At 33.0% G+C, this 27,770-nt stretch overlaps 2 protein-coding genes and 1 long non-coding RNA gene across 5 annotated transcripts; 1 reads left to right on the top strand and 2 right to left on the bottom strand.

Moving 5' to 3' along the window:
* Positions 1–6,109: 6,109 nt before the first annotated feature.
* LOC110938192 (septum-promoting GTP-binding protein 1) lies at positions 6,110–8,987 on the bottom strand. The gene is made up of 6 exons (XM_022180656.2): positions 8,474–8,987; positions 7,609–7,747; positions 7,375–7,468; positions 7,245–7,284; positions 7,080–7,163; positions 6,110–6,594 (listed from the first exon to the last, which is right to left on the bottom strand). The coding sequence occupies exons 1-6, from the start codon at positions 8,852–8,854 to the stop codon at positions 6,430–6,432; spliced, it is 903 nt and encodes a 300-aa protein (XP_022036348.1). The 5' UTR covers positions 8,855–8,987; the 3' UTR covers positions 6,110–6,429.
* Positions 8,988–19,289: 10,302 nt separating this feature from the next.
* On the bottom strand, positions 19,290–23,132 carry LOC110934236 (general transcription and DNA repair factor IIH helicase subunit XPD). The gene is given in 10 exon segments (XM_035989544.1): positions 19,290–19,492; positions 19,563–19,651; positions 19,729–19,793; positions 19,796–19,928; positions 20,427–20,797; positions 21,709–21,791; positions 22,083–22,384; positions 22,575–22,646; positions 22,808–22,960; positions 23,097–23,132. Coding segments are annotated over 10 exon segments (1,356 nt in total). The 3' UTR covers positions 19,290–19,440.
* Positions 23,133–24,576: 1,444 nt separating this feature from the next.
* Positions 24,577–27,409, top strand: LOC110938189. Of its 3 annotated transcripts, XR_002591248.2 has the most exons (9): positions 24,583–24,740; positions 24,822–24,918; positions 25,125–25,195; positions 25,322–25,420; positions 25,540–26,124; positions 26,200–26,282; positions 26,398–26,466; positions 26,787–26,835; positions 27,149–27,409. It is a non-coding gene; the product is annotated as an uncharacterized LOC110938189 (long non-coding RNA). The 3 variants fall into 3 exon arrangements; XR_002591247.2 differs by having other exon boundaries at positions 24,577–24,918; XR_002591249.2 differs by having other exon boundaries at positions 24,581–24,918; positions 25,149–25,195.
* Positions 27,410–27,770: the final 361 nt, after the last annotated feature.

The raw sequence follows: 27,770 nt of genomic DNA, 5'->3' as shown, positions 1-27,770 counted from the left end.
TTTACAATCAAATCCGATGGGTCTTTTTGAAAGAACGAGTAATTTTATCCCCGACGGAACTTTGATTATCAGTAGAGTACTAACATACAGTAACCGAAAGAGATAACGCAAAATGTTTTTTTACGCACGGGAAAAAGAATATTGAAATGTCAACATACTTGTTGAAAAAAACATAAAAGACGAAATACTAAAAACAAAAAACAATATACTTCTGATAATACCGATACCGGTAACGATATTGTGCGGTTGGAATCGGTTTGGTTCGTCAAGTTAGCGAGGAAAAAACACTAAAAGGCGAAATACTAAAGGAATAAATGTGGAGGGAGTAAATATTTATATTAGCAAAGCTAAGTAAACTTTATTAAAGTTGAGGGACTAAACAAGTATATTAGCAAAGTTAAAGCAGAGGAATTAAACATGTATATTAGCAATACTTTATTGAAGGTGAGAGACTAAACATGTATATTTGCAAAACTTTATTGAAGTTGAGTGACTAAACATATATATTAGCAAAGTTAAAGTAGAGGGACTAAACATGTATAGTTGCAAAGTTAAAGGGTAATGGAGTTAAATCGTTGTGGTTAACCATATCGTAACACTTGGTTATGTCGGATTGGCCCACCGACATAGCCTTTTAAGTAGATATATAATTTAGGGGAAACGTTAACTACGGTTCGGGTGAGCCACAAACCAAACCAGTTGAGTTGGGTGAGTAGATCGGTCAGACCAATCAGTTTTAGTAGTTTAATGGTTCGGTTTTACAAGTTTGAGGTTGAACCATTTTTTGTATTTTAATACTTAAGATCGTTAGTTTGTATTAAAAGCATTAAAGTGATAAACATGATTTACTAATACAATACTTATAAATAACTATATATTCCATTAATAATAATAATAATGACGACAACAATAATAATAAGAGTTAAGTGTTATTTACGTCCCTATGGTTTGTCAATTATCTACTTTTGCCATTTCATGCCAAATTTTAAAATTACACTGTTTTACTCACTGACATTCTCGAAATGTGTCATTTCAGTCCAACAAAACTAACATAGTTAAAAAACTCAGTTTACTCAGCTAGCTCAATAACGTAAATGGCAGATAATTCCCATAGTTTTTTTTTTAACTTATTATTATTATATACGCACAGTTAAGAATAAGCATTTGATAAAGGGTATATAATAATAATACTAGTAATAATAATAATAATAAAATAATAATAATAATAAGTTTAAAAAATAAAAATAGGGGTTATGTGCCATTTACGTCCCTTGGGTTCAAGTGTCCTTGAGTTGACTGAGTTTTTTAACTGGGTTAGTTTTTTGGATTGGAATGGCACGTTTCGAGAATGTCGGGGAGGAAAATGATGCAATTTTAATATTTGGCCTGAAATGATAAAAGTGGACAAACCAAGAGATGTAAATGGTACTTAACTCTAATAATGAAAAAAGAAGGTTAAGCAACACCCCGACTCATACAATCGGTACCAAGCTTCAAACCGCCAGTCCTACTGTTACATTGACAAAACCAAATCATATAGATCTCAAACGAATTATAAACACACATGCCCAAGTCAACATACATATCAACGTGCCAATTCAACACAACTCAAACATTTTATGAAACTTAGTAGCTGCATCAACACTAACAAATTGTATAACAACCAACGTGTACATAAAAAGAAGCACGATGTTCTTACACGACATTAGCTCATACTTATACCCCATAACATTATAACCACACGAAATGCATGTTCCTTAAACTATGTTGTTTTTTTCTGAAATCATACTTTTAAATCCATAACCATTTTCTGTACCATAAATGGAAAGGTCCCATCATGGGCGGTGATGAGGGTGTTCGGGGGGTACCGCCATACAGGGTCCGTGATTTCAAGGAGCAAATGTTTTTTTCTTAAATATGATATATATACATGTTTATGGTTTAGAAGTCAGCCCAATATCCATTTGATTTAGTGAACCCCATACACATTTAGTTTTAAATAATGATAATAATAAGAGTTAATTACTGTTTTCGTCTTGTGGTTTGTTAAAAATCACTATTTTAGTCCATTAGTTTAAAAATTGCGATTTCAGTCCGTGTGGTTTTACTTTCGTGACCATTTCAGTCCCTGTGGTTTCACTTTCGTAACCATTTCAATCCATTTATTCTGTAAGTACAGGGACTGAAATGGTTACGAGGTGGACTGAAATGGTTACAAAAGTGGAACCACAAGGACTGAAATCGCAATTTTTAAAATAATGGACTGAAATAGTGATTTTTGACAAACCACATGGACGAAAACAGTAATTAACTCTAATAATAATGATAATAATAATAATAATAATAAAATATCACGGAATGACATATTTTTTCAAGCTCGAACATATGAATTCTTAGAGATACCACTCCTATAATATATTTGATTTAAGAAAGTGTGACAATCTAGTAATAACATATGGAACCATATAAATAGCAAGATGGGGAGTTAAGAAGACAACGTGGGCATGTGCGGGTGATTTTAAACGTGAAAGTGACGGGGCAATAATATTATCTTCGAAAAGGTAACGTAAAACAAGAGGGGAATAACAATTGAAATGTTAGTGGGGTTAGTTACCCACACACCCACATTTTTTTTGTCGGGAACTTTTGTGTTACGCTCTCATGATTTGTAATAATAGATACAATGAGTGTATGTAAAAAATTGCAAATTGCAAGTGTGATATAACTAGTATTAGAGCCCGTGTTCCACGGCGGGGTTGTATAAGGGTGCCGGCGTCATTTGTTATTATAAATGACGAAGGCTTTAATCCAAATGACGGTAAAAATAAGCAATTAACATGGTTAAGTAAATGTGTCTAAAGTTAAAAGTTAGCTTTAACTATAATAAGGTAAATAATGAAATTTGTTACCTGATACGTTAAAGGGTTAATTTAGACCATGTATGTTTTAATCTAAACGACACTAAAAATAATCAAGCAACATATTTAAATACCATGTCTTGAGTTAAAAGTTAGTTTTACTTTAAATAAATAAGAAGGAAAAAAAAAAAGACAAAAGAACAAATTTTTGTTAAAAAAAGAAGACAAAAGAACAAATTTTTGTTTAAACTTCAAGTGTCGTATCACGTATGTTAAGTTCGGGGGGTCGAAACGTAAAATGTTTAAAGAAAAATAACTTTTTAAAAACTTCCGTATGATAAATCTATTAAAGTTCAGAACTCATGGTCAGAAACATAAATTATTTAAAGAAAACAAATAATAATAACGAGTTGCGATGAGCTTGTTGTTGACTCGCAAAATTTTAAACGAAACGTAAAACGAAAACTTGCAAAAGATGAAAAGTATAGGGATCAAAGTTAAAAATAAAAAAAGTGTTGTGATTAAATTGCAAATAATAAAAAACTTTGAGTTAAAAGTTAAAAACTTAAAGGGATTAAAATAAAAAGATTAAAACCTTTGGATCGAAAATGAAAAATCAAAATTTTTTTGAAACACTTTCTATCCATATAGTACAATAATAAAAGCAATAAAATGTTGCTTATTTATACGTGTTAATGTAGCCATACAAATTTACATTAACCAATAATGATTAGTACCGTATACAATTGGAAATGTATAGTATACAATATGGCAATCAGTTTTGTTATAGCACTAATTAGTTACGACACAAAAGCATATTAAAATAAAAAGGAAAAAGAAAGGTAAATTGTTTAAACGGTAACGTAAACTCAATCTATTTAGCTAAACATGCTTGGTCAAACTTATTTCCCCTTTATTAATTAACAAATTTTGTTTCTCTCACACAATCACTATTCAATTTCTCCGTCTTGATTGGTGTTCTCATCTAGCCCCTCTAATTCTGATGATAACATATGGCCACTTCTTTTTATTTTCTTTTTCTTCTTCTATTTTTGTCTAACAACACTCATGAGAAGATGAATAAACCTTGAGTTAACATGCCTGATAAACATTTATAGGTGTGTTTTACTTATGGACAACGTTAGGCTCATTTTTTCTACCATGGCCCTCGACATTTCGTGAATCATCGAACATGGCCCTGGCCTATACAAAAATAAACCGAACTTAGTTTTTGGGTCTTCTACGGTGGTGAAGATGGATATAAACTGGATATGTCGAAGCTGATGACATATATATTTGTTTGAGTTATTTATTTTACATGTAAAATGTATATGTTTGTCATTAACTTATTAATTAGAACTAATTACACGGAGGAGCCTTGGGGTTTACCAAAATTACGTATACGATTACGAATCCGCCAGAACGTGTGAGTCCTCAATGCTGGTTATAATCATTCTTTGACACAACAAACATCATCCAAATATGTACTAAAGTTTACTAGATCGGGCTGGATAAATATATGTTCGGAAATTTCTAACACGATGTGATACATGACAAAGAAAATAATCTGGTTTTTAGTACAGGCCCATTTTAGCAACTTGGAGTAAATGGCCGGAGCTAAAGTGTAGTAGAAAAATTACAAGCCCAGTAGTTACGTCAGAAACCAATTCTGATTTTCTAAAAGAAAGGATGAAAGAAACAAAACTTTCCCATGAACTTGCATTTACAAAATATATATTATTTACTTATTTTATTCATAATTTTATATAAAATATTAATAGGTATGTAATTATATATTTATTATATATAATAAAGTTTATTATATTTATAAATATAATATACCCGTTTATACTCGTAAGGCTTGTAAAGCTTGGGCTCGAGCTTGTTTATTCAACGATCTTCCAATATCCTCGAGCTCGTTAAGCTCAATCCATTTTGAGTTTTTAGCAAATCTGCCTCAAGTAGCTTACAAGTATCTCGATCGGCTCGTTTACGCATCTGGTGGCCAGACATAGAGAGTTGGCAACAAATGTAGTTATGCCATGCAATTTCATATAAACACAGGATATACTTGCCGAAATGTTTTTAACTCTGATTAAATAATGATAAGAACATCCCGAACTAACGGAAGACCAAAAGTTGTGTTCGTCACATGAACCGAACCAAATGCAACACAAATATTCATAGTTTGACACAAATTACGTTGTGTTTTAACTCGATTTTCTTAAAATCCCATATTAATACTCTAAAATTACAAATTTACTATAAAAAATACAAATATATATAAAACAAATCCGCTTAATTTATACGATATGTTGTCAAGTTTTCTTTTAGTTATTAAATTTTGACATACATAAGTGAAGAAAACCTAAACCTGTTTAAAAATAATCTTGATACCCAACCATTTTAAGTTATGACATAAAATTATGTTTTTAAACAATTTTTAGAAAACCTAAACCAGTTTACAAGGAATTTTGATACCCAACCATTTTAAGTTATGACATAAGATTATGTTTTTAAACAATATTTAGCATGTTTCTAAACAATTAGAAAATCAAATGGATCAAACGAGTCAAGCCAAACCCAATCAACCCAACCCATTTAGCTAAATCTGACTACGACTTCGATCCTAATATGTTTAAACTTAGCCAAAAATCACAAATTTTATGTTAGTTTGTGTTTGTGTAAATTAAAAATCAAATTGTCTTAGATCAACAAAGAGAGATGTAGAGGCCTTTTAGCACCTTGGACTATCGGAGTAATATGGGATGGAAGAAACCAAATTCTACTTATGAGCTTATCTGTTGGAGACTTAGTTAATTCGGATTCGTCTACAAAGAAAAAAGAGTACCGATTTTAAAGAAGATAAAAAAAGAGGATTAAAGAGCTTAGTTAAAGTTTGATATATGGATTCCGCACATTTACTAGTTATATAGATATCACATTTGTGTTTCTACACGTCAAACCCGATCCTACAAGTGGTATCAGAGCACGGATAGCTGATATCTACTAGAAGATTGCTTGGATTTCAAGAGTGGAAGCTTAAAAGTTCTTTTTCTACTTTTTTTTCTTCATTTTTCATCATCCCACGGTTCAAATTTCACCAATTTCTCAGAGATTGTTTTAAAACCATCTATGAACATTATATCTCGTGTGTGTTATGAAAAAGAAGATGTAAAACCCAATTTTCCTTTACAAATCTTTTCAACGTAATAACCCACATTCATGAAAGCTTAATTAACATTTAAATGTAGATAAAAGTATCTCAACGAGCTACTATGGGTTGTAAGCAATCCATTGAGAAATAAAAGACAGGTTTACATGAATACGGGGAAGCCTAGATACCTCCACCAAGGTGTCCACAATACACTCAAAATCAAAATCAAAATCAAAATCAAGTGAACAACAAAATATAAATACAGATTAAAAACCCCTAGAAAACGATTCCCAAAGATGTGATATTGATCCTACGACCACTTCCTCCCGATCATTACATATTTCTTTTCTAATATTTACATCATAAACGTGAATGCGAAGGAGGGTGTGAATCAATGCTTAGCAAAAACTCACACTAGAAATCAATAATAGGTTCACCAACTGTAAGATTACGTTCCAGGGTCCATGACAAATCAAAGAGCTTTGCAGTAACAAACTTGAAGATTTTATTTACATTTATGTTGTAAGACGCACTCGAGAAGAATAAGGGCGCGTTTATAGCTTTCGCGTACGCTCTTGCCTGAAATTTTTAAAAATACCATGAACACATTATAATCAACATTGTAAGTTTGTAACCATCTATTTTTGGTAAAGGTTAGAGTTTCCTCTCTTGATGGGACTCTTGTGACAATATTCAAGATTGGAGGTGAGATAAAGAACATTCTTTTTAGAAGCTTGTGATAGGTGCCCCATCACTTTCATTATGAAAAGGTCAATGGTGTTCACCTCTATATTGAATTTGACTTTAAAGGTCATACATCCCTTTCAATCATAATGAAAGTTTTATTATTTTATTTTGGAAAACTTAAACATGATGGGCACACAAACCACCCACCAGAATTAATGAATTACATGTATTACTATGGTATCTAACATCTTTTATTTTTTTATTTTTTATATATATGTAGTTTCACACCTCAGTTAAAATGTTAAAAGAAATTAGTTGTCATTGTTCTTCATGTGATATGAAAAAAAAAACATAAAAAAAAAAACATTGAATCTCACCTCACTTGTGATCGTCCATTGTAAATCTAACGGAAGCTGGACAAACTCATCAAATTTGCTCCCGACCATTACTGGAATCGCGGTCTGAAAGATTCAAACAATAATCAATCAGATAAAGAAACCGAAAATCATTAAAATGTTATTTTAGATATAATTCATATTTACCTGATTATAATTCCTAGCTTGTTGATGCCAATTGATAACACTAAACACAATACAAAAAGAACAACATTTTAACAAAAAAAATTAAGATAAAAATATATAAAGACGAAACATATATCATATACTCATTTACCTGTTAAGCGTCCGACGACTTGTTAGATCAAACATGAACAAGATCGCTACAGAGTCCTTACAAGCTGTAGGAATCAGAGTCCTTGAATCACCATCTATAAAACAATAGGAAATTGATTAATTTTTCGTTAACGGATTCTCACGATGAAAAAAAATCAATGGTTAGAGAATAATTAAACCGATTAAACCGAATTAAATTTAAAACAAGGAACTGATAATATGATATCTTGTTTACCTGGATATAATGCATCACCACTAACTTCCCATATGTTATATGAGATTCTGGCTCCTTTGACACATAGGGTTTTATCCATATGATCTATTTTTTTAGTTGATGATTCTTCTTGATTTTTTTCTTTCCCCACATATTTTGCCTGCAATCATGCAATTACACACTAAATATAGGTAATTATACATATCTTTTTTGAATATTATTAGTATTCTTGGTTTTAAAAAGCGATATACGCACAAAAGCTACGAGGTCTAAAATTCAGGCGCGAAGCGCAAAGCGCAAAAGCATTGGGATTTTCGTACCCGAGGCGCAAGGTGTTTATATAATTTTTTTATATATCCCATAGGTTTTTAGCTTTTTTAACCAAAATATAGCTATATATAAATAAGGCTTTTATATCATTTTACTTACATGTACAGGTCAAAAAACCTAAGGTACAACTTTTTTCTGCAGAAAAACGCCTCAGATAAATGAGGCGCACGCCTCAGTCCAAAAAGCCCCCAAAAAAACCCAAAATTCTGTGCCTTTTGGGCACTTCTTGTAATTACACAAGGCGCTGACGAAAAAGCCCTAGAAGTTGCGCCTTAGTGCGCCTCGCGCCTCAACGCGCTTTGTAAAACCAAGTTAGTATTATATCTTACAAATATGAGTTTATAATGAATGCTAAACAAAAAAGAGATCAACTTGTAAAAAATGTTTTTTTTTTAGTTTGCTAGACAATGTACAAATTCTTCAATAATGCAATAAGTTTCAACACTACAAGTAATCCAATAAATTAGTAAGAATAACTATTTGTTTTTTATGTTTGTCAAGTAATATAGGATAATTTTCAAAAAAAAAAAAAAAAAAAAAAAAAAAAAAAACTAACCAAAAAGCTGGTTTTGCCGATTTGTTGATCACCCAACAAACAAATCTTCAAAGCTACCAAATCAGAAGCATCATGATCACAACCATCACCACCAAAAGATGACGTCATTTCACCGGAAGCAAACCGATCACTACTAGAGGCTGACACAGCAGCCATATCGACCGCGGTTGCCCTCTCCGCCGGCAAAAGATACCGACTAGACGTCGGTATCAATTGCCCGGAACCAGAATTCAACAATTGCCGGTACCGGACAGATTTCCCCATCCAACACGTCAGAATTTGGTGCCACAGAGATCGAACACATCGCCGAAGAAACGCCACCCGCCATATGATTGTTCTCTTCAGGTTTAATCCCCATTTTTTTCTGCTAATTTGATTCATTTTTCTAAATTTAAAAAAAAAAGAAATATTTCAAATCTTTTTTGCCGGAAAAGTTGATATGAAAATAATGAAATATGGATGGGCTATGAGGAAGTGTGTGTTATATTATGTGTGGGGTGTGTGTGTTTTTTTTTTTTTGGTGGGAATTATAATGATTTATTGGGAATAAAAAAATGAATAAAATATGTGTTTTTAACAGCCGTTGGATTGGTGACGGTGACCGTGTAATAGGGACATATGACCGGAATATTAGGAAGGCTTATGGCAATCACGTATGGTATCAACCGGCTTTCCGGTAGCTTTCGGCTATTTTAACACCACACCCACCTTTTATTTATTTTATTTATTGCACCTTTCATCATGTGATGTTGTTTGCATCATCTTCTTTTTATTAAAACTAGTAATTAAGCACCCCGAGTTATGACGGGGTCATCAACACTAAACTTGCGGCGTGTTAATGCGAATAACTTAGACCGAAACGTAAAACATAGAAAAGAATAACTAAGTTGACCTAGGAGTCGTGTCTTGCAACGAACCTATCAAACTGGAAAAATAGACAACGTAAAAATGTTGAACCGCACACACGTTACGTCGTGTTAACTCGCAGAATTAAAAAAAAAAAGTAAAACGAAAAATTTGCGTAAGATGGAAAATATAAGGGATTAAAGTTGAAAGTAAAAAAATTGTAAGGTTAAATTGCGAAAGACGAAAACATTTGGGTTAAAAGTAAAAAAATCAAATATATCCTTTTAATGAAAATTGAGAATCACGAACTGAACCTTAGAAGGTTTTGTGGTTCTGAGTCCTAAAGGTTTTGATGGGTCAGGTGAAGGGTCTGATGGACTAGAACTTTTTTTCTGTAATAGACCTTTGAGTGTTACATCTTCCCATTCTTTTAGCATGTTCGTCAAAAAATTCTTTCATATGGTTCCAACTTTTTAAGTCATTTTTTGTTTCACGGCTTGTGTTTTAGTAACGATTTTGTCACTCTCGTCGCTCGAAACATTATGCGAATCCATTATGTATACATTACAAAACAAAGATGCATGTATATGTACATGTACATCGGAACCTACCAAATTAAACATAATTTAGTAATCCAAAACTATGTAATAAGACTATACCATAACATGTGGTGTGTTTGCTTAAACATAACATTTGGTGCGTTGAGAGATAAAAAAAACTTCAAAGGTGGGACAACCTTTGAGTACCGTTTCAAAGTAAGTTTTGAACACTTAAAAGGTATTCAAAGGTGGGACTCTCAGTAGCCAACAATATGAGATTATTAAAATCCAGTTTCCCTTTAAACAAAAAATAATAATACTGAATGTGTTATTTTAATAATTAATCTTTTAACATATGAAATCTACACATATTCTAGCCAATTAATAAATTTTAATAAATAAATAATCGAGGGTGAAAACGATTTAAATACTTCTCAACATATTATTAGTGTTATGAAAATGAAAGTTCACCTATTTATAGATTCAAACTCCATGTCCCTAATTGCAATTGTTTGTACTTCATATGAATCTAACAATGTTAAAAAAGTTGCTTGGAATGTAAAATATTACAATAAATACATACAACACGAACGTTACAACAATAATAAAATGTTTAATAAAGTACCTTTACTATTTTGGTTTTTCCTCCATCAATTCTTTTTTTAGGGGTTACCCCGGTTAAATTTTTCTCCATCAATTCATTCACATTTTTTCGTATTAATGCTCATTTTCTTTGAGTAAATATATGAATGTCTAGTTTTGAATCCTACCCGTCAACAAAACACGATGAACATAAAAAACTATGAAGTTTTCATTTAATAATAAATAAATAATATGAATTTAAGGAACCACAAACAATTAGGCATGGATAAAAGGTTATCTTTCTAACGGGCAACACATTTCTTTGATGTATCCATCATATTTGGTTGACATAAATGTCTTCTACGCGTGTTATGTGGCTAGCTTCCAAATTAAGTGGACGTAAATACCAATGTCCAATTTTAACGCTCAAACCTTGTGTCAATTTACAAAACTTGTCATCGTATTAGACACGTCTTATTGTTTTCACACTTTTTAGAATATATGTATATGTATAATTCTATATGTATATGCAACGTGCATGCTTAATTTCTTGGAGACTTGGTCCATAGTTCGTTTATGTCACGCATGTAGATAAGCCAGATCATACATGATCAATAATGGTATTATTATTTATTTGTGAGGGTAATTATGTTGTTTTATATTATAATTAGAATAATGGAAGGTGGGCAATTAAAAATATATAGTTAGTTTGGAAGTTAGCATAGTAGTGTAGACCAAATGTAGGCCATGTGGCGAACCTTCATCAACATAACACATTAACATAAACCTTGGTATATGTGTAATGAGAGCATAGTTAGGTTGTCGTTGCATTATTTTCTAGTGTTTTTAATGTAATTTATTATGTTCTTGTTCCTTTATAAAAAAATAGTTCAACGAGTTGTCATTTTTTTACCTTTTAACTTTTATAGTGTTTTTAATGTAATTTATGTTCTTGTTCCTTTATAAAAATTTAGTTGAACGTGTTGCATTTTTTTTTGAACGGCAAATTTGGATCACTGACGGACCACTGGAGTATCATCGTGTCACCAGCAGAATCACCCGATCATATAAATCTCCACTAGGTAATAATGCCTATACACTAATTCAGAAAGAAACCCAATAAATCTGAGAAAAACCCCCTTTGTGGGAATCGAACCCATGACCTAATGGTCATAAGCCTTATCCCACCACCAAGATACCACTAGGCTATAATGCCATGGGTAATGTTGTCATTTTTTTACCTTTTACTTCTTTAATGTTTGCAAACATTTTGGGTTACTAGCAACAATTTTAAGATGTCACTACCATCTATTAATTAATAAATTGATTAATTAATTAATTAATTTATTAATTATTAATTAATTAACTACCATACATTTATCAACTTTTGTTAATAATGATTTACAGTTTTACAAACATAGAGTACAATCTTGTTTCTAATGTATTGAGAGTATTAAATAACTTTTGTCTTTTATTTTATAATTTTATTTACACCCCTTTAATTCTAACATATTTATTATATGACCTCTCAATTCTAATAAAAATATATTTACATTTTTAACAAATTTACACTATAATCCCTAAACTTTAATAAAGTTATCTACATCCTTTGCACTTTAAGGTACAAAGATTATCAACGACGTCTAGCTAGGTTTCATTTTTCTTATACAAAGTTACGTATAAGGTTATCAACAACGTCTAGCTAGGTTTCATTTTTCTTATACAAAGTTACGTATGTTGAGCTACATCTTTTTGTCGCTATACATGGTGTCGGTATTTTATTGATACTTTAATAAAACGAACCAATACAACTAAATTATTGCCGCAACGCGCGAGTTCAGATTCTAGTTACATTTTTATATAACAACTAACTTAATCTTAATTTTGAATAAAAAAACGCCACACTCAAATTATGTTATATTAAATTACTGCACCTGTTTTAAATATACATATTGTCAAAACAAGAGTAAACTTTAGTTACTAACATTATTATTACGTGTGTGGTGTGTATGTGTGTGATCTTTAATTGACATAGACAGCTCAATAGCTCATAGCATGTAGACTTTTTTGACGAGGTTGTCAATTTTGACCACTTTAATAAGACCATCTTATATGAAAAAAGAAATAAAAAAATTAACTCATCATTTTTGCATACCCATAACTTCACTTTATTAAAATTTGACCAAATCTATTGGTTGATAATTCATTGTTCTTACAATTTCACACTTTAGTGTATTTATGTTTAAGAAATTTAATACACTAAAACAAGAATAAATGGGTTTTTCATATAAAAAAAAAGAAAGTAATGTGATGTTTGTATGGTATTAGTAAATACATGATATGCTACTTAAATCAAATCATAAGAATATCTCTAGATCAGGTGGTAGAAAGTTTACATTTCTTTTGGTAGATGCATGTTCAACTCTCACTTGATACAGATTGAGATATTGGTGGACAATGATAGGAGATCAAGGGAAACATAGGTTTGATCCTCGAGCCAAACAGGTTTTACCGGTAATTTCACTGTCGTGCCTACGGACGGGTGGGTTACCGGGTTTTCCCCGGAATTGGTGGTGAACTCGGGTTACTCTCAGAGTACTCCGTTTGGTCCAGTGAGTGCCCCGAAAATACTCAGGATTGATTATGTTGGTCGTTTGAAAAAAATCATACGAACACTAAAGTGTATATCCACCATTATAATCAATTAGGCCTTGATGCTTATTAATGAGAATCGTCTTCCCGGTCCCCACCGTAGATTAAGTGTTGCAAAAAGTTAAACAAGTCTTTGTTGGGATTTGTTGACATTGATAAAATCTTTGATCATGAACGGATACTAAATAATCATATCCATGGATTTTATTTAATCATGAAAGAAGCAACTAGAGGTGAGATGAATGATAAATATTGAAAAGTTGCTATAAAAGTACATATTTATCTCTCTTAATGTAACCATGTTAATAAAAACGGATTATATAACATTTTTACGCACTAAAAATGAGTGGAGACTCGATCGTTACTTATAGTCCGATTTTTTTTGTTAATAATAGTTGTTCTTAAAAAGACACATAAATGATATATATAGCAAATTATATATATATATATATATATATATATATATATAGGATTAGGTTCAAACGTGAACATTTTCTCCAGCGTGAACTGCGTGAACTCTTTTGAACCATTGATTTCATATCCATCTGATAAGGGTAAGATTGTAACTTCATATAAATATTGATTTTTAATTATTAACTTATTAATTTCAACTTCATAATATCATTTCAGTTACAATTATCCGAGAATAATGAAAATTATAGATTCTTAGGATTTCAAATTTTATTAAAGATTATCTTCACATATTTTTATATTTATCAAAAATTTGTTTCATGATCTTTTCATATAATAAGCTTCAGTTACGATATTTCTCACGTAAATTATATCTTCACGATCAAAGTTTCTACATGAAAAATATCATCTACAGTTCGAGATTTTTAGTATTTTGTGGCCGGACGTCGTCTTCTTCAGTAAACTGAAATCTTGCCGGACATTAACCTTTTGCAAGAACCTGAAAATATAGCCGGATTTTTTGATTTTTGCCGAGTAAGTCTTCTCTAATCGCTGGATATCGTCTGTAACATTTGGTTTTTTTTTTTGCTTAATTCGCCGTCAGATGCCGGAAATCACAAATTATGCCGGAATAAATCTCCGGCGAATATGTTCCAATTACTTGTTGAATTATTGACCGACAACTTGACTGTTTATTTATGTTTTTCACTTGATGTCGTTTTGAAATAAATTGCTCAACGTATTCGCATATTTTTTCCGGCAGGTGCTGTTGTATCAAGATCAATCATGGCCGACCCAGAAATCGACAATATCAATTCTAACCAAAACGATGGCGATAATATATTTGTTACAACAATGGACCATCCAGGTAACAATATAATTGATGAACATATTTTAATCTTTTTCCGGCAGGTATTGGTATGTTTTATTTAATCAATAACGATAGTACACATGTGCATAACACACGGTTCTTTCCATGTCAATAGTGTATAACATGATAGTACACATGTGTATAATACACGGTCTAGTGCATAATACATGGTATTTATATGTAGATAGTTAATAACATGAGCTCGTTGGGCTTGGAACCCCAAACCATTTGTTGTCTTTGTTTTTTTGAATTAATATTTTTACTTTAATTTGGCAGAGTCGGTTGCTAGCAATGTTTACGAAACGCCAAATGGGACTAGGTACTGGACACCCATTGTCCCCCATGGAGTCAAACCGTTTTTGAAAGCTAGATTTAATACGATTGAACAAGCAATTGCAATGTACGAGGCGTACGCACAACTTGCCGGATTTGGAACCCGTTTGGGTACTTCGAAAAAAGTAAAAAAAGTGAATCACCCCCGGTTCGCACGGTTGTTCCCTCTTTTTCAGCGGCTGCCTTTCACCACGGCCATCGCCAGTTTTACCATCCTCTACACATACGGGCACATTACAGAAAACATACTTACAGAACCTTAATTTAAAACCATAGAAAAAATATAAAACACATTACTTCACAATATTACCATCATCTTTCTTAAACTGTACGTCCACATCCTTTGAAGAAGCCCTCGGTTTCTTATAGTCCCTGGTTTCTTTTAACATCTTCGGTGCTTTTTTTTTAAAATAAATTATGTTAATCACTTATACAAAACACAAATTTATATAAAATTATAGAATATATAAATTTAACACATTTTCACCTATATTGTCCGTTTCTTCATCATCGGAACATTCAATGGGGCAATCTATCGTGTTACTAAATCTACTCGCCAACATACGCGCTATCCTCTCGCTTTTTCCACCTACAAAATTAAGTTATATAGGTTCCTATTAAATTTATTACCACCTACATTCAATCATTCTATTCGTGAGATCTTTCAAAATATTTAAAACTTACGTCTTCTCATTGCTAAGTTTCGAACCTACAAATGTAAAAACAAATGAAATTAATCATAATAAGGAACCAATGCACATAATAGGCAAAACATATCACTTTTCAACTCATCTTTATATCATACCATACAGATGTGTACACATTCATATAACTACACATGTGAACTATGAAATCTTACTACTACATAACTCAACAAACACACAAGCCTAAAATCACTTAAAAACATGGCACAAACCCCTATTTATCATAAACAAAACTATGTAGCCATCAAAATAAACAAACAAAACAGATATAACAATATAAACACTATGTACACCGGTGTACATCAAGAAGTAAACAACATACACATGTGTACTTATCGTCTACATATACTGGTATACTCACCGGACCCTGAACTACACAAGATTCGCAACAAAAATTTCATGCCCTAATTCCGATTAGGGTTCTTAGTTGAATAATAAAAGGATATTAACATGCAACTACTTTTTGAAGCAATTAAAGATAAGGGATTTCAATATGTACCTTCGATTGTTGAAGACGAAGCTTACTTCCCGTCGATTATTGAAACTCCGGCGCCGATTAACTTTGGCCTTTGTAGACGGCGAACAATATAAAAAGTGAGGGAGAAAGATACGATGTTGATTATATTAAAAAAGGGGATTTTGTTATTTTAACCATAACTAAGAATAGAAAATCACGGGATTTCATATTTAATTAGGCAAATATCTTGCAAAATGACCAAATAAGCTAATTACATAATTACCCTTTTGCTTTTACTAAAATAATAAAAAGTAACATATTAATTACAAACATGCCACTAACTAAGATTATCAAGATCATAATAATCAACGGTCTATATAAGTTCACGCAGTTCACGTCTAGGATGTTGTTCACGCTGGAACCTCACCCTATATATATATATATATATATATATATATATATATATATATATATATATATATATATACTAGGCTATCACCCGGGAACATCCCGGGTTAGGAAAATTTAGTTTTCAATAATAAAAGGTACATAAACAACATTTTGAAACTCGTTAGTATCTTTTTTCCCTTCCCACAATAATTTATTTGTTCCGTTTCATCAGTATCCTAACTTTCTCTCCATGTGTATTCATAGTTTTCATGTAAAGCTAATAACCTTTTAATTCTTAATGAGATCTCAGTATAAAAATGTTTCGTAAACCCATACAAAATGTTATATTGTTTGTTTTTAAATTAAATTATATTATGCTTTTATTTGAATTTTCAACTAATAAAATTCATAAATATATTATAAAACCCAGTGTAGGTTGTTCCTGACATGACCTGAACACGACATTAAAATACTCAAGTTTTGGGTTGGCGAAACCTGAACCTTTTAAAAAAATCTGGTGTTTGAGTTAACCAGCTTTATTAACGGGTCGTGTTATGATTCCCAAATTCTGGATAAAATTTTAGCAAAATGAGTTAAATGATCGTGTTCAGGATGACCCGGATTCTGTGTATCCAGGATAGGGTTGAAATCTTTGACAAGAATAAAAAAATGGGCCGTGTTCGGGTTCCCATATTCATCCCGACAGGATTGACACCCCTAACTACCAATGTTAGTATTCATCTTCCACAATTAGATTTAGGGTTTCAAAGTACAAACTATATCTCAAATCCCTAACTCAAAAATTGAGTTTCGATTGACAAATGAAAAGGTGTAATGAAATAAAGGTTTTGAGTATACAAAATAGAATATAAATTCTTGACACCTGTGATATAACAATATTCTTCTCCAAATGTGTGTTGCATGCCCCTGGTAAAATATTATAGAGCATCTGGCCCAGAAGCTTCGTCTGCACAATAACACACCAACAAAGTTAAGAAACTAACTTTGAAAAGCAATATAAAAAAATCACACTTATAACTGAGTGTTTTCTTAGTTCATATTATTCTAAAGAACATATGAAATCAAACATCTTTTAAGAGTGCTATTCATATAGAGCAATAAATGAGTTCCACAATTATTTATGGATCAATACGATAATCTAAGACCTATAATGAATGAGTTTGACTACAACTAACATAATAACTATAACCCTTGTTCAGCGACAAATATTATCATCCAAAACTCAACTCAAGCAATTTACCTTTGCCAACTCACAACTCATAGAATGAAAAACAATTTGAAGCTAAATATTGACTTACCTTGAAACTGTTGACCAAACCTTAGAACTCAGAAATCATCATGTATGCCCCTTCAACCGTCGACCAAGCCCTATTTTGGCCACCACCACACATAAAAACGATTAAAGTTTCTAGAATTTAAACAGTCTAAACATGACTGGAAAATCACTGTCAGAATCGCCATCACCATAGTTGTCTCACTAAAATATACTCGTACCACAAAATCCACAAAATAGAAACCAATAACCGCTTATAATTGCTGGTAGGAGTGACCAAAACATGAACTCTGTTTCCAGCCATTGTCAACACACCCACAATATTCTCTGGATTATAAACAAAAGAAAAGGTTAAGCTAATCGTTAGACACAAGCCTCAATATGTCAAATTTGCTATTGATAAATATAATCATGGGAAACAACACGCACTAAAGGTATCATTGATTAGAGTGTGTGAGTGGAGAAGCGAAAAAACACAATCAAGTAAGGAGCTGTTAAGAAAGATCAAGGAACTGGTGGTTCTGGTCAGATAATGGGTCAAATGGGCGTTAGATAATGGGTCCAGTGAGCGTTAAATAATGGATCAAATGGGCGGAGTATGGTCCGATAACAGATGGTAGACTCTTTCTTCTCTCTCTTATACTTCCAGGCCATTTTAAGCTTTTTAAGACGTTTTTTTCCGCCTTAGGCATGTTTCCAAGCAGTTCATTTCACTCGTACGCCTAGATAAACCAACATGCCTCTTTATCTCCAGACAGAAACAGACAAACACTACAGCATAACTAATAAGATTAGTTTTACAAAAGATTTAACTGAACAGTAAAAAGTTTTTGAACAAAATGATACAAAGGCTTGATTGACGCATCAATAAAATAGTGAATTATGGAGTGAATGAATGTCTCTTTTAAGTATTTTTCTTTGTCTCTAAAAGACATGCATAAAATTGTAAGCACTCACTTTCTCATTAAGTTTTAACCATCGTTGCTCTATTTCTAATGCAGTACAAAAATAAGTACCAATTTGACCAATACAATCTAATGACAATCCAGTTGTTTCAACAACAATGAATAAAAAATAAGCATAAAGTGGACCAAAAGGAATGCTATCAAAAGAACAAAAATGGGTTACCAACCCAACCAACCTGTTTCGAACCGTATTTACAGTTACTTGTTCTGACCCGTACCCATTTCAGCGTATTACCCTCCACCCGTTTTTCTACCTGTAAATTAATGTAAAGAACAAAAAGACCAACCTGCCTAAAATGGCGAGACACCACAAGGGATTACGTATAAGATTACTCTAACATTCCATACATCAACTTCCAGGCCATAATTTCTTTTTAGGACCTTGGGATCCATGTAGTATGGACTACCTACAGTCTCGTTGAACCATCCACCTGCAAAATTGTAAAGAAACAACAAAATTCAGTTAAAAATATTTAGCAAAAGAGTATATCAAAACTGAACGTCACGTTTAAGCATGTAGCGTATTTGCTCTTTCTTGAGGCAACTGTACCTGTGACCCCTTGGCAGGGTCTAGGGGCATTCATCAATTGTAAATAAAAAAACAAAACAAAACACATAACATAAAATCCCCTTAACATATTAGTTAGGTCAGGTTGGTATGAATTCATAAAAAAGGAAGAGGAAAGCAACATACTCAAGGGCTTTCATGTCGGCGTCTTCTTCCCGTTCCCAACTTGCTGATGGGCGTCGAGGGACCCTTTGTGTACTTTTGGCAAAAGTTGGAGACTAAATGTGTTACTAAAACCACAGGGGCCATTCGTGTAGTTTTGGCAAAAGTTGGAGGCTAAATGCGTTATTAAGTGCAAACCACAGGGACCATCCGTGCACTTTTGGAAAGCTAGGGACCCCATCGGAAATTTTGGTCAATTTTGTAAAAAAGCAGCGCTCACCTTCAAGATTCCTGTTTCATTCCAACTGTTGACAATTGCATCCATATATGAGTAACTGACAAAAAAAACAAACAATTCCATGAGGAACTACTAACACCATTTCCAGTAAAAGCCTTCCGTAATTTCTTTCAACTCCAGGATCACTTCTCAAATCAAATTTTGTGCTAAAACTGGAAGCTGATGGCTGCAATTAAAAGAACAGTTAGTTAGCAAGCACATGGAATTACAGAATACAGATATAACAGTTGTTAAATGGTTTACCTTCCCCGTGAGAGAACCGAGAACCATGGGGCATATGCAATCCCTTGTTAACGACATGGTAAACTTCGACTAACCACGGGATTGAAATTAAGAAGTCGAGGATAGAGGTCGATTGGACTTAGGGTTCCAGATGTGATCACAACTGAGTGAAATCTGTCGAATATGGGTTTTATTGCAAGAGAAGCATCATGGCAGCTGAGCTGGAAATATATTATCAACAAAATATAAATTTATTTAACGATAGAATGCACAAGACAACACAAGATTTTGACATAACCATAAGGGTGAACGGGGTGCTCCCCACGTGGGGAGTATTCCCCACTTAGCCACAACTAATCAGGATATTCCATGTCAACTCCCCTCTTAAGTCCCCATTTTGCACTCAAACGTTGGCATCACTCCACTCACACAATTATTTTTTTATTAAAAAAGAAGAAAAAAATATGATTGGTGGAAAAAGGGTGGACCCACATTAATAACCAATCACCCCCTCTCTCTCTCCTCTCTCTTAATCGGTGAGCACACACCAAGCTAAACCGTCACCGCGCGGAAAAATTTTGTGCATGGGGTCACCGAAGGTGCCCCGTGCACCCTAACAACCTATTTTCAACTTGACAATCTAATAAATCATTATAAAATTCAGTTTTTAATGTTGTACACTAAGTAGATACTGGAAAAAATAAGTGAATATAAAATACCTGCAAAACTGGATCCATTATGATTGAAAAACCTCTGGTGTATGTCCCCACAAGTGTTGCAAAGTCGCAAATCATTTGAATATGCAAAAATTCATCGGTATCAGTAATTTCCAAAGTTAGCATAAGTGAGTGCAAACGATCATAGCAGAATTTCAGCATTTTTTGGTCAATTCCAACATCTGAATTCACAGCATTAACAAACGTAAGCGGGCCCTCTTTTTCAACGATATCTGTATCCAAACTCCCTTTTAAGTACTGAACTAATCTGCATAAAACAGACAAAAAATGCTCTGCTCGCCGTATGTTTCCTGGTACTGCTTCCTTTAAAATGTCATCAGGTAAAGCAGGATTTGCAAGCCACGTGTCACCAGCTGTACAAATCAGGAGTAAAAATCTCAACATATATAATATACAAAGTGCAATTGCATAAAAACTTAACATACTATATATAATGAACCTTGAATTCAATCATAAAAGAGTAAGAACTTTCAAAGCATAGTTGTTAAAAGCCATCGCCTCTTGCGCCTAGGCCCATTTTTCAGGCGAGGCGAGGCGGTTGCGCTTTAAGTCGAGGAAATTGCGCTTTAACTCTCCAGGTGATGATTAAGGCGCACATTCCGGCAAGATTCCTAGATTCCGGAGAGTTTCCGGCTAAATTCCGACAAGATTCTAGCCAAATTTCTACTTTTAATCAAGGAAAACTACTTTTCTTTAGTACTAATTAGATGATATAAAGTGTTACATAATAGACTTTGTTTATTTTATTTGAAGAGTAGTATTCTTTTTCTAATACATAATATATTTTTAAAATTTTTTCATTATGCGCTTTATTTTTATCAGGCCCTCGCTTTTTTTGCGCTTTGCGCCTAGGCCCCAGGCGAGGCCTATGCGCCTTGAGTGCGCCTAGTGCCTTTAATAACCATGTTTCATAGTATACTTAAGGTGATCTTGTAAGTTAGCCGATTTTCATATTACTTAAAAATATAACTTTTGAATGTTGGTTGCCTTAAATTGGAACATTTAAAAAGTCCGTTAACCTTTTGTAGATGTTAACAAATTTCATTAACTAATATAGAAATACACCTAAATACATTGCCTTTTTATGGAATTTGTCCCCCAGAAAATACCACAACATCAATAATTAGAGTTGGTGTATAAGAACTATGCAGGGGTATTGGTCCCCATGTAAAATATCGGTGTCAAATATCAGTAAGAATATCAATACCGACAATCGACATTATCGACGATATTGAATGATATGGCGATATAAGAATGTGCTTACTTGGCAAGTTTCCTCTTTGTGCTAAACCATCAACAACGCGATTATATTCAGCACGCAATCTACCAGCATCAGTGGCCTTAAACCTTCCTACCAAGTTGAAAAAAAGTTAAAAATATAGATATATCAATATATCATATACCGAAGATTCACAGCATATATATATTCTTCTCAAGGTAAATAAACAACAGAGTGTTCTTTTATGGGACAACTAATTCCACTTTTTTATATGACCATGATCCTTTCACACAACCAATTAAAAGGTCTGATAACTTAGCGGACGCACAATAAGAACATTTACACCCCCAATGACCTATGAAATGATTATTAGAACACAGTGGAATATGATCTGATTGATTAATTATCCTAAAAAATACCTGTTAATCTCCTGAGGCATCTTATTGATATTTCGAGTTGCACCTTCAATTGTCTGCTTCCTTACACTAACACTCAGTGCCTCAATGCAGAAATTATCAATATTATGAGCCTCATCAAACACCACGACAGATTCTCTCTGCATTTCCTTTGATATAATCCCAGCTACCTTAGGATCAAGTAAATACTGGTAACTATAAACCACCACGTTTGCAAATTGCACCATATGTCGTGCTAGAAAGTATGGGCACCACCCTTTTTCCTTCCCAAACGCTCTTAGATCCTGCCATATAAAATCAAATCTTCACGAGAAAATGATTAACCATTAAGTCAAGCCAATTATAACTGAAATACGTTCAGAAAACTAAACAACATAGTAGAAAAAGCATAAGGTAGAGAAAGGTTATAACTTATAACTATTTCAGACAAATATAATACTAAAGCACTGCAAGGCGTCAAATGTCAACTTTCGGTTCTCACCAATTGAAAGAGACCTCAGTCAAGGATGCAAGTATCACTCCACCAACAATTGGTACAAGCGAACTCAATACCCATGTTGTTGGGATCTGTTCAGTGAAAATAAACAGTATTATAATTACTTATACGGGTCAAAATAGGGGTATTAATGTATTATAAACAACTTTCATATTATAAAACACCAATAAACATGTATATTGATGATAATAATAGAGAAGAATGAATGGAAGTAGATAAATAGTAAACAAACCTCTCCTAGAAACATAGTAGATAGTACAACTGTAAATAACGGTTCCATTGCCTTGATTGTGTGAGAAAACGAAACAGAAACTTTGCTGAGACTCATGTTGGTCGTAAGATTACCTAATGTATGCATAACATCCAATGGAAGGATTGCTAAAAGCTGCCAAATGTAATGAAATAAGCTTCAAGAAATATACAAATATGCAATAGATACATCAGTTTGATCAGTTTCTTCGTACATGTCCGCGACTGATATTTGGCCATTTATGAATATTTAAAGCCCATGACATAAATACAGTGAATGTCCCAACGGCAAGCTGAACTGCAGTCATCGTTACTGGATTTGGGAAAAATTCTAGAACCTGAAAAAAATTAATCAAGATGAACCGCCTTTATTTATTCTGACCAAATTATTTAAAAAAACTCGGTATTAATTTACAGAGCTTTGAGGATAAAAATATTTTATTATTCTCGAAAACAACCGATAATCACTCACTGTACATTAATTACATCCATGGTTGGATTACACAGCGCTATAGAACAACAATATGAATCTGTAAATCAGCCTATAATCTTTTTCATTTTATCTATAAATCCAATGAAACAGTAATACAACAATTTAAACCAAATCACGTGACAATGATTAACCGGAGAGACCAATCAAGGACAATATTCTATTCACTTTCATTTAATTAATCGAATTACAACTTTTTGTTTGTTTACACTTCGTCACTTTCTTTTATAACTCTACACTTCATCATTGGGTCTATCATTATATCTATTCATATCAGGTCATTTTTTCTAGCATCATAAGACCAAAATTTTAGGTTTTCATCCTAACTTTGAATCAACGAATTATCACAATTAACAATAATATTACTAACTGAATATATATATAAATCAACGAATTAATACAAAAATGTTACCATTCAATCAGTGCAAATAACCTCTTTGATAATATTCATATTCCGGTGCCTATGCAAATGAGTTCCAGATTCTTTTGTTGGTTGTGATATTTGTCAAGAAAACAACAAACATCTCGTATTGGAATTTAATTTCTTGTGAAGCTTTAATTTTAAAACATACCGAGGTACCATATTCTTCTTCATCATCATCCTGACTAATTTGGTAAACCCTAAATAACATCCAGATCCAGCCGTCACCCAAGCACACCTTCATTCTTCTTCTGCGTTCAAATCAACAAACAACACCAACAATAAAAAAAACTTACCTTGATTATAAAAATGCTGAATCGTAGTGTGACAAAGATGAAACCGAATCAGACCTAATCAAATAAAACCGCTCGAATTAGATTGTTTGTCACAAAAAATGAGAATAGATTCATTTACTTACCAGATGCTAATGAAATCGAAAGAGATGGTGGTAGATTTGCTTGTCGGCGATGAACAAAATTAGGGTTTTGTAAGCTTGAATGAAAGCGTGAATTAGAAGAATGTGAATGAGAAGAATGATGCGATTGAGAGATTTAGGCTAATTAGATAGTTTTTATACTCGGGTTCAAAAAACGGGTATGGATATACACACGCGGATCCCGTGTAAAAATAAAAGGTTTCTCATATTTTCCCGCCAAAAATCAAGTGAAGTTGCACCATCTAGTGACACGTGTCCCACACTTTATTTGTTTATTATATATATATAGATGGAACCCATTAAGTGGCAGTTACATTTGAAATCAATATCATCCGTTCGATTATGCTGAGATTAAATTTGGGCCGTTTAAACTCAAAAAAAAAAAAAAAAAAAAAAAACTGATGCTGTGGCAGTTCCGGGCAGTTGTTTGCGGTGGTGGTTACTTCTATCTTTCTCTGCCCATTATCCCCACAACTTCCATCAGTCTCCTAGAAACCTGGTAGTGCTCTCAAATTCAGTTTACGCTTGCAAGCAGTTGACGACGGTTCCCCACGCTCCCGTAATTTTTGGTCTGTTGAATCTGTTCTTCTCACCCACCTATAAATATGTCGTCTCATCTCTCCAATTAATCTGAATTGCCAAATCAAAAGGAAAAATTAGGTGAATGAAGATGGTAGACATCCCTACGATTGAAGGAGTGAGCAGGGGTCGATTTAATTGGTCTAGGGCCATACCCATGAGTTCAAGGTAAGTGAGTTCTTAGTTCGAAACTGTTTTTCTTTATAAGATTTTTGGTGACGACTTGAGGAGGCGTGATGATATTGAGGTGTTTTCTAGACTACATGAGTATATTAAAGATTTTCTATTTCTAATTGCTGGCTTCTTAAGATGAAGTTCTGTGTAGAAGGTTATTTGGTTTACGATTTTAAACCCTTTTTGCTTCTTTTTGACAGATGTTCTTCCAATTGTTGTTACAGAAATCACCCCTAAATTCAATGATTGAGTTCGATTGGTCATGCTTAAGGTTTGAATTTCAATGCACTGAATTGTTAATTGATGATCTAATAATCATAAAGGGAATCAATGACTTTTATTTCGATTTTTTAGTTTTGTTAGGGTTTGAATTTGGGGTTTTTTTTGGCATGTGCAGGTTTCATTAGAAATATTTGGAACCTTGAGCAGAAGAAACCAAAATGGTTTTCTCCAAAGCCAAGGAAATTGTTTCCTCAAATCCCCTTATCATATCCAGGTTTCCCCTCTTTCCATTATGATTATGATTCAATATTTTAGATTTTGTTTCTGTTGTTTTGGTTATCCACTTTTGTTTAGCTTATTCTGACCAACTCATTTTCATCTTTGTATCACTAGGGTAACTACAAAACAAAATGAGGTAGAGATGAAGGCTTTCACACCGTGACTAAACTTCAGGGACTATTTTGGCAGTTTACTTTTTTTTATTATAAAGTTTCTTTCTGCTTACTTAGACTACGGGTTGTGGAGGGGCTTGGGTTGGGGGCATTGCTGGCGAGTGTGGGATCCACAAGATAATATTCAAAACAAGGGGTGTAGTGTGGCATGGCTTCGGCTGGCGTGACCAGCCATGTGGATTTTGTTTTTTTTTTGTTTAAACTATTTTAAATTTCATTTAATTAAAATAACACACTGATTAAAATAACACACCAATCAAAGCCAACCATGTCATCTTCCCCCCTCCCCCCCTCCCCCGGGCGGGGCAACGCCATGGCCAACGCTAGCCCGGTGTGGTCTAGCCAGCGTTGCTTGGCAACCGTTGCCCCAACCCACGGTCTTAGTTCTGACTTTTGTACAGAGTGTTCGGTTACATGTAAAATTATGGCTCCCAAATGCTCATTTGTTATGGAATGCCTTGCAGCAACAGCAAGTACAGATATAAATCCTAGTGGAGAAATTATGGTTTTGGATAGATTTTCTCATGTGAGTTTAATAATTTGATACCTTGATTGCTACACTTTAATTTTAATTGTTGCTTGCTAATATGATTTTTAACAGGTGCATCTCATTGCTATAAGGATCATATTGCTTTGGCCACCCTCATGTATAAGATCTTCATGCAGTTCCACAGTTTCATGGAGGTAGTATGCTTAACTTGAAGATAGTTTAGTTTTTAAAACTTCAATCTGTTGAATATTCATTGTTCCAAGAATTTAAAGTAATCAATATCATTTTGTTTTGCTTCGAATAAATCAGGTTGAACATCTTCCGGTTATTTCACCCTCACAACATCAAAAGGAGAGTGTTGCTTGCCTTGCTGAGAGGGTTAGTTTATTTATTCTATTAAACTATTTTTTTATCCTTTTTGTTGCATTAAGGTAAACTAAATGAAAAATACCAATCAGTATTGTATTATAAAGGATTATTAGCATTAGCAATATTATAAAATCGGACAGGTCATCTAACCGATCTACTACTGGTACAGACGGGTCAAACGGGTTAGTATCATAAGTCTAAATCAAGATACTAATGATCTTTAATTTTTCTTTTTACCTTTTAGGTAGTTGCTAAATATAAACAAGTTAGTATTGTATAGTACTTTCAGACGTGTCGAGTTTTTGTCAAGCTTCTATCTTCTTTTGTAGATTGGGAATCAGCTCATGGAAACTACAATGATCATGTCAATACACATAGGTGAGCATTTTGTTTAAACTATTATGGACGCGATTCTACATGTTATGGCCACCACAATCCTATTTTTTTTTTTTTTTTTGAGTTTTTGACCAAAATAATCTCCTGCATAGACAGTAGACTAGAGAGCATTGTTCCACATATGAATTTAGTCTGTCATTTTGAAATTTCAGAGAAGATTTGATGTTGACCTATTATGAAATGATTAACATATATATAAGGTTGTTGAAGGCAATAAATTGGGAGACAATGGTTATTTATTTATCTTTTTTTAAATATTTTTCTATCATTATTAACATATATTTCTATATTGTAGCTTTAATTGTCTATAAGCATGCCGTTGAAATATGGAAGCTTATTGATGAAACTTGGACAAAGGTGTTTGCTCATCCGGATGTTGTGTGTATATCATTGTCGGTGAAGTCATTTTTTTCTAATATGTGAATTCAAATGGCAAATGCCTTGTGATACTAGAGTGGAGAGATTTCTTTTGTCTACCATTTACTTTTGTATGAAAATGATGGTGATACTATTCATATTTAAGTAGTTTACCAATTTTATTATTCCTTTACCAGTTTTAACATTCATCACTTTGTGGTTTACCATTAACATTCGTTTTTCCTTTGATCGTTTTAACATTCATCACTTTGTGGTTGTTTACTATTAACATTTGTTTTTCCTTCGATCACTTAAAGAGCGCTACTTATTTTTCACATTATCTAATTTTGTTCACTAAAGGTTAGCTTTATCAGAGTAATACGTTAAACCTTATTCAATTCCTAAGATATGAGATACACGTGTTGACTAAGGCGATGAAAAGTGTTGATGCAATGTTGTTTAGACTTGTGTCCACTTAATGTTGGTGTTTGAGATTGTTTATTTTGAGCTCCTTTTAAGTTTTTGACTTCGTGTAAAAGTTAATAGGTCATTTTTGTAGT

Source organism: Helianthus annuus, chromosome 4, assembly GCF_002127325.2.
Source record: "Helianthus annuus cultivar XRQ/B chromosome 4, HanXRQr2.0-SUNRISE, whole genome shotgun sequence".
In the NCBI taxonomy this organism is placed as follows: domain Eukaryota; kingdom Viridiplantae; phylum Streptophyta; class Magnoliopsida; order Asterales; family Asteraceae; genus Helianthus; species Helianthus annuus.
The sequence above is the reverse complement of the archived record's forward strand: the minus strand, read 5'-3'. Positions and strand labels throughout refer to the sequence as shown.

Bases quoted from the DNA above. Each gene is read 5' to 3' on its own strand.
- LOC110938192 (XM_022180656.2), bottom strand. From the start codon at position 8,854: ATGAATCAAATTAGCAGAAAAAAATGGGGATTAAACCTGAAGAGAACA. The intron at 7,285-7,374 runs GTAAATGAGTAT...TATTGTGTTTAG, and splicing joins AGTCGTCGGACGCTTAACAG to TGTTATCAATTGGCATCAAC. The intron at 7,164-7,244 runs GTAAATATGAAT...TGAATCTTTCAG, and splicing joins AAGCTAGGAATTATAATCAG to ACCGCGATTCCAGTAATGGT.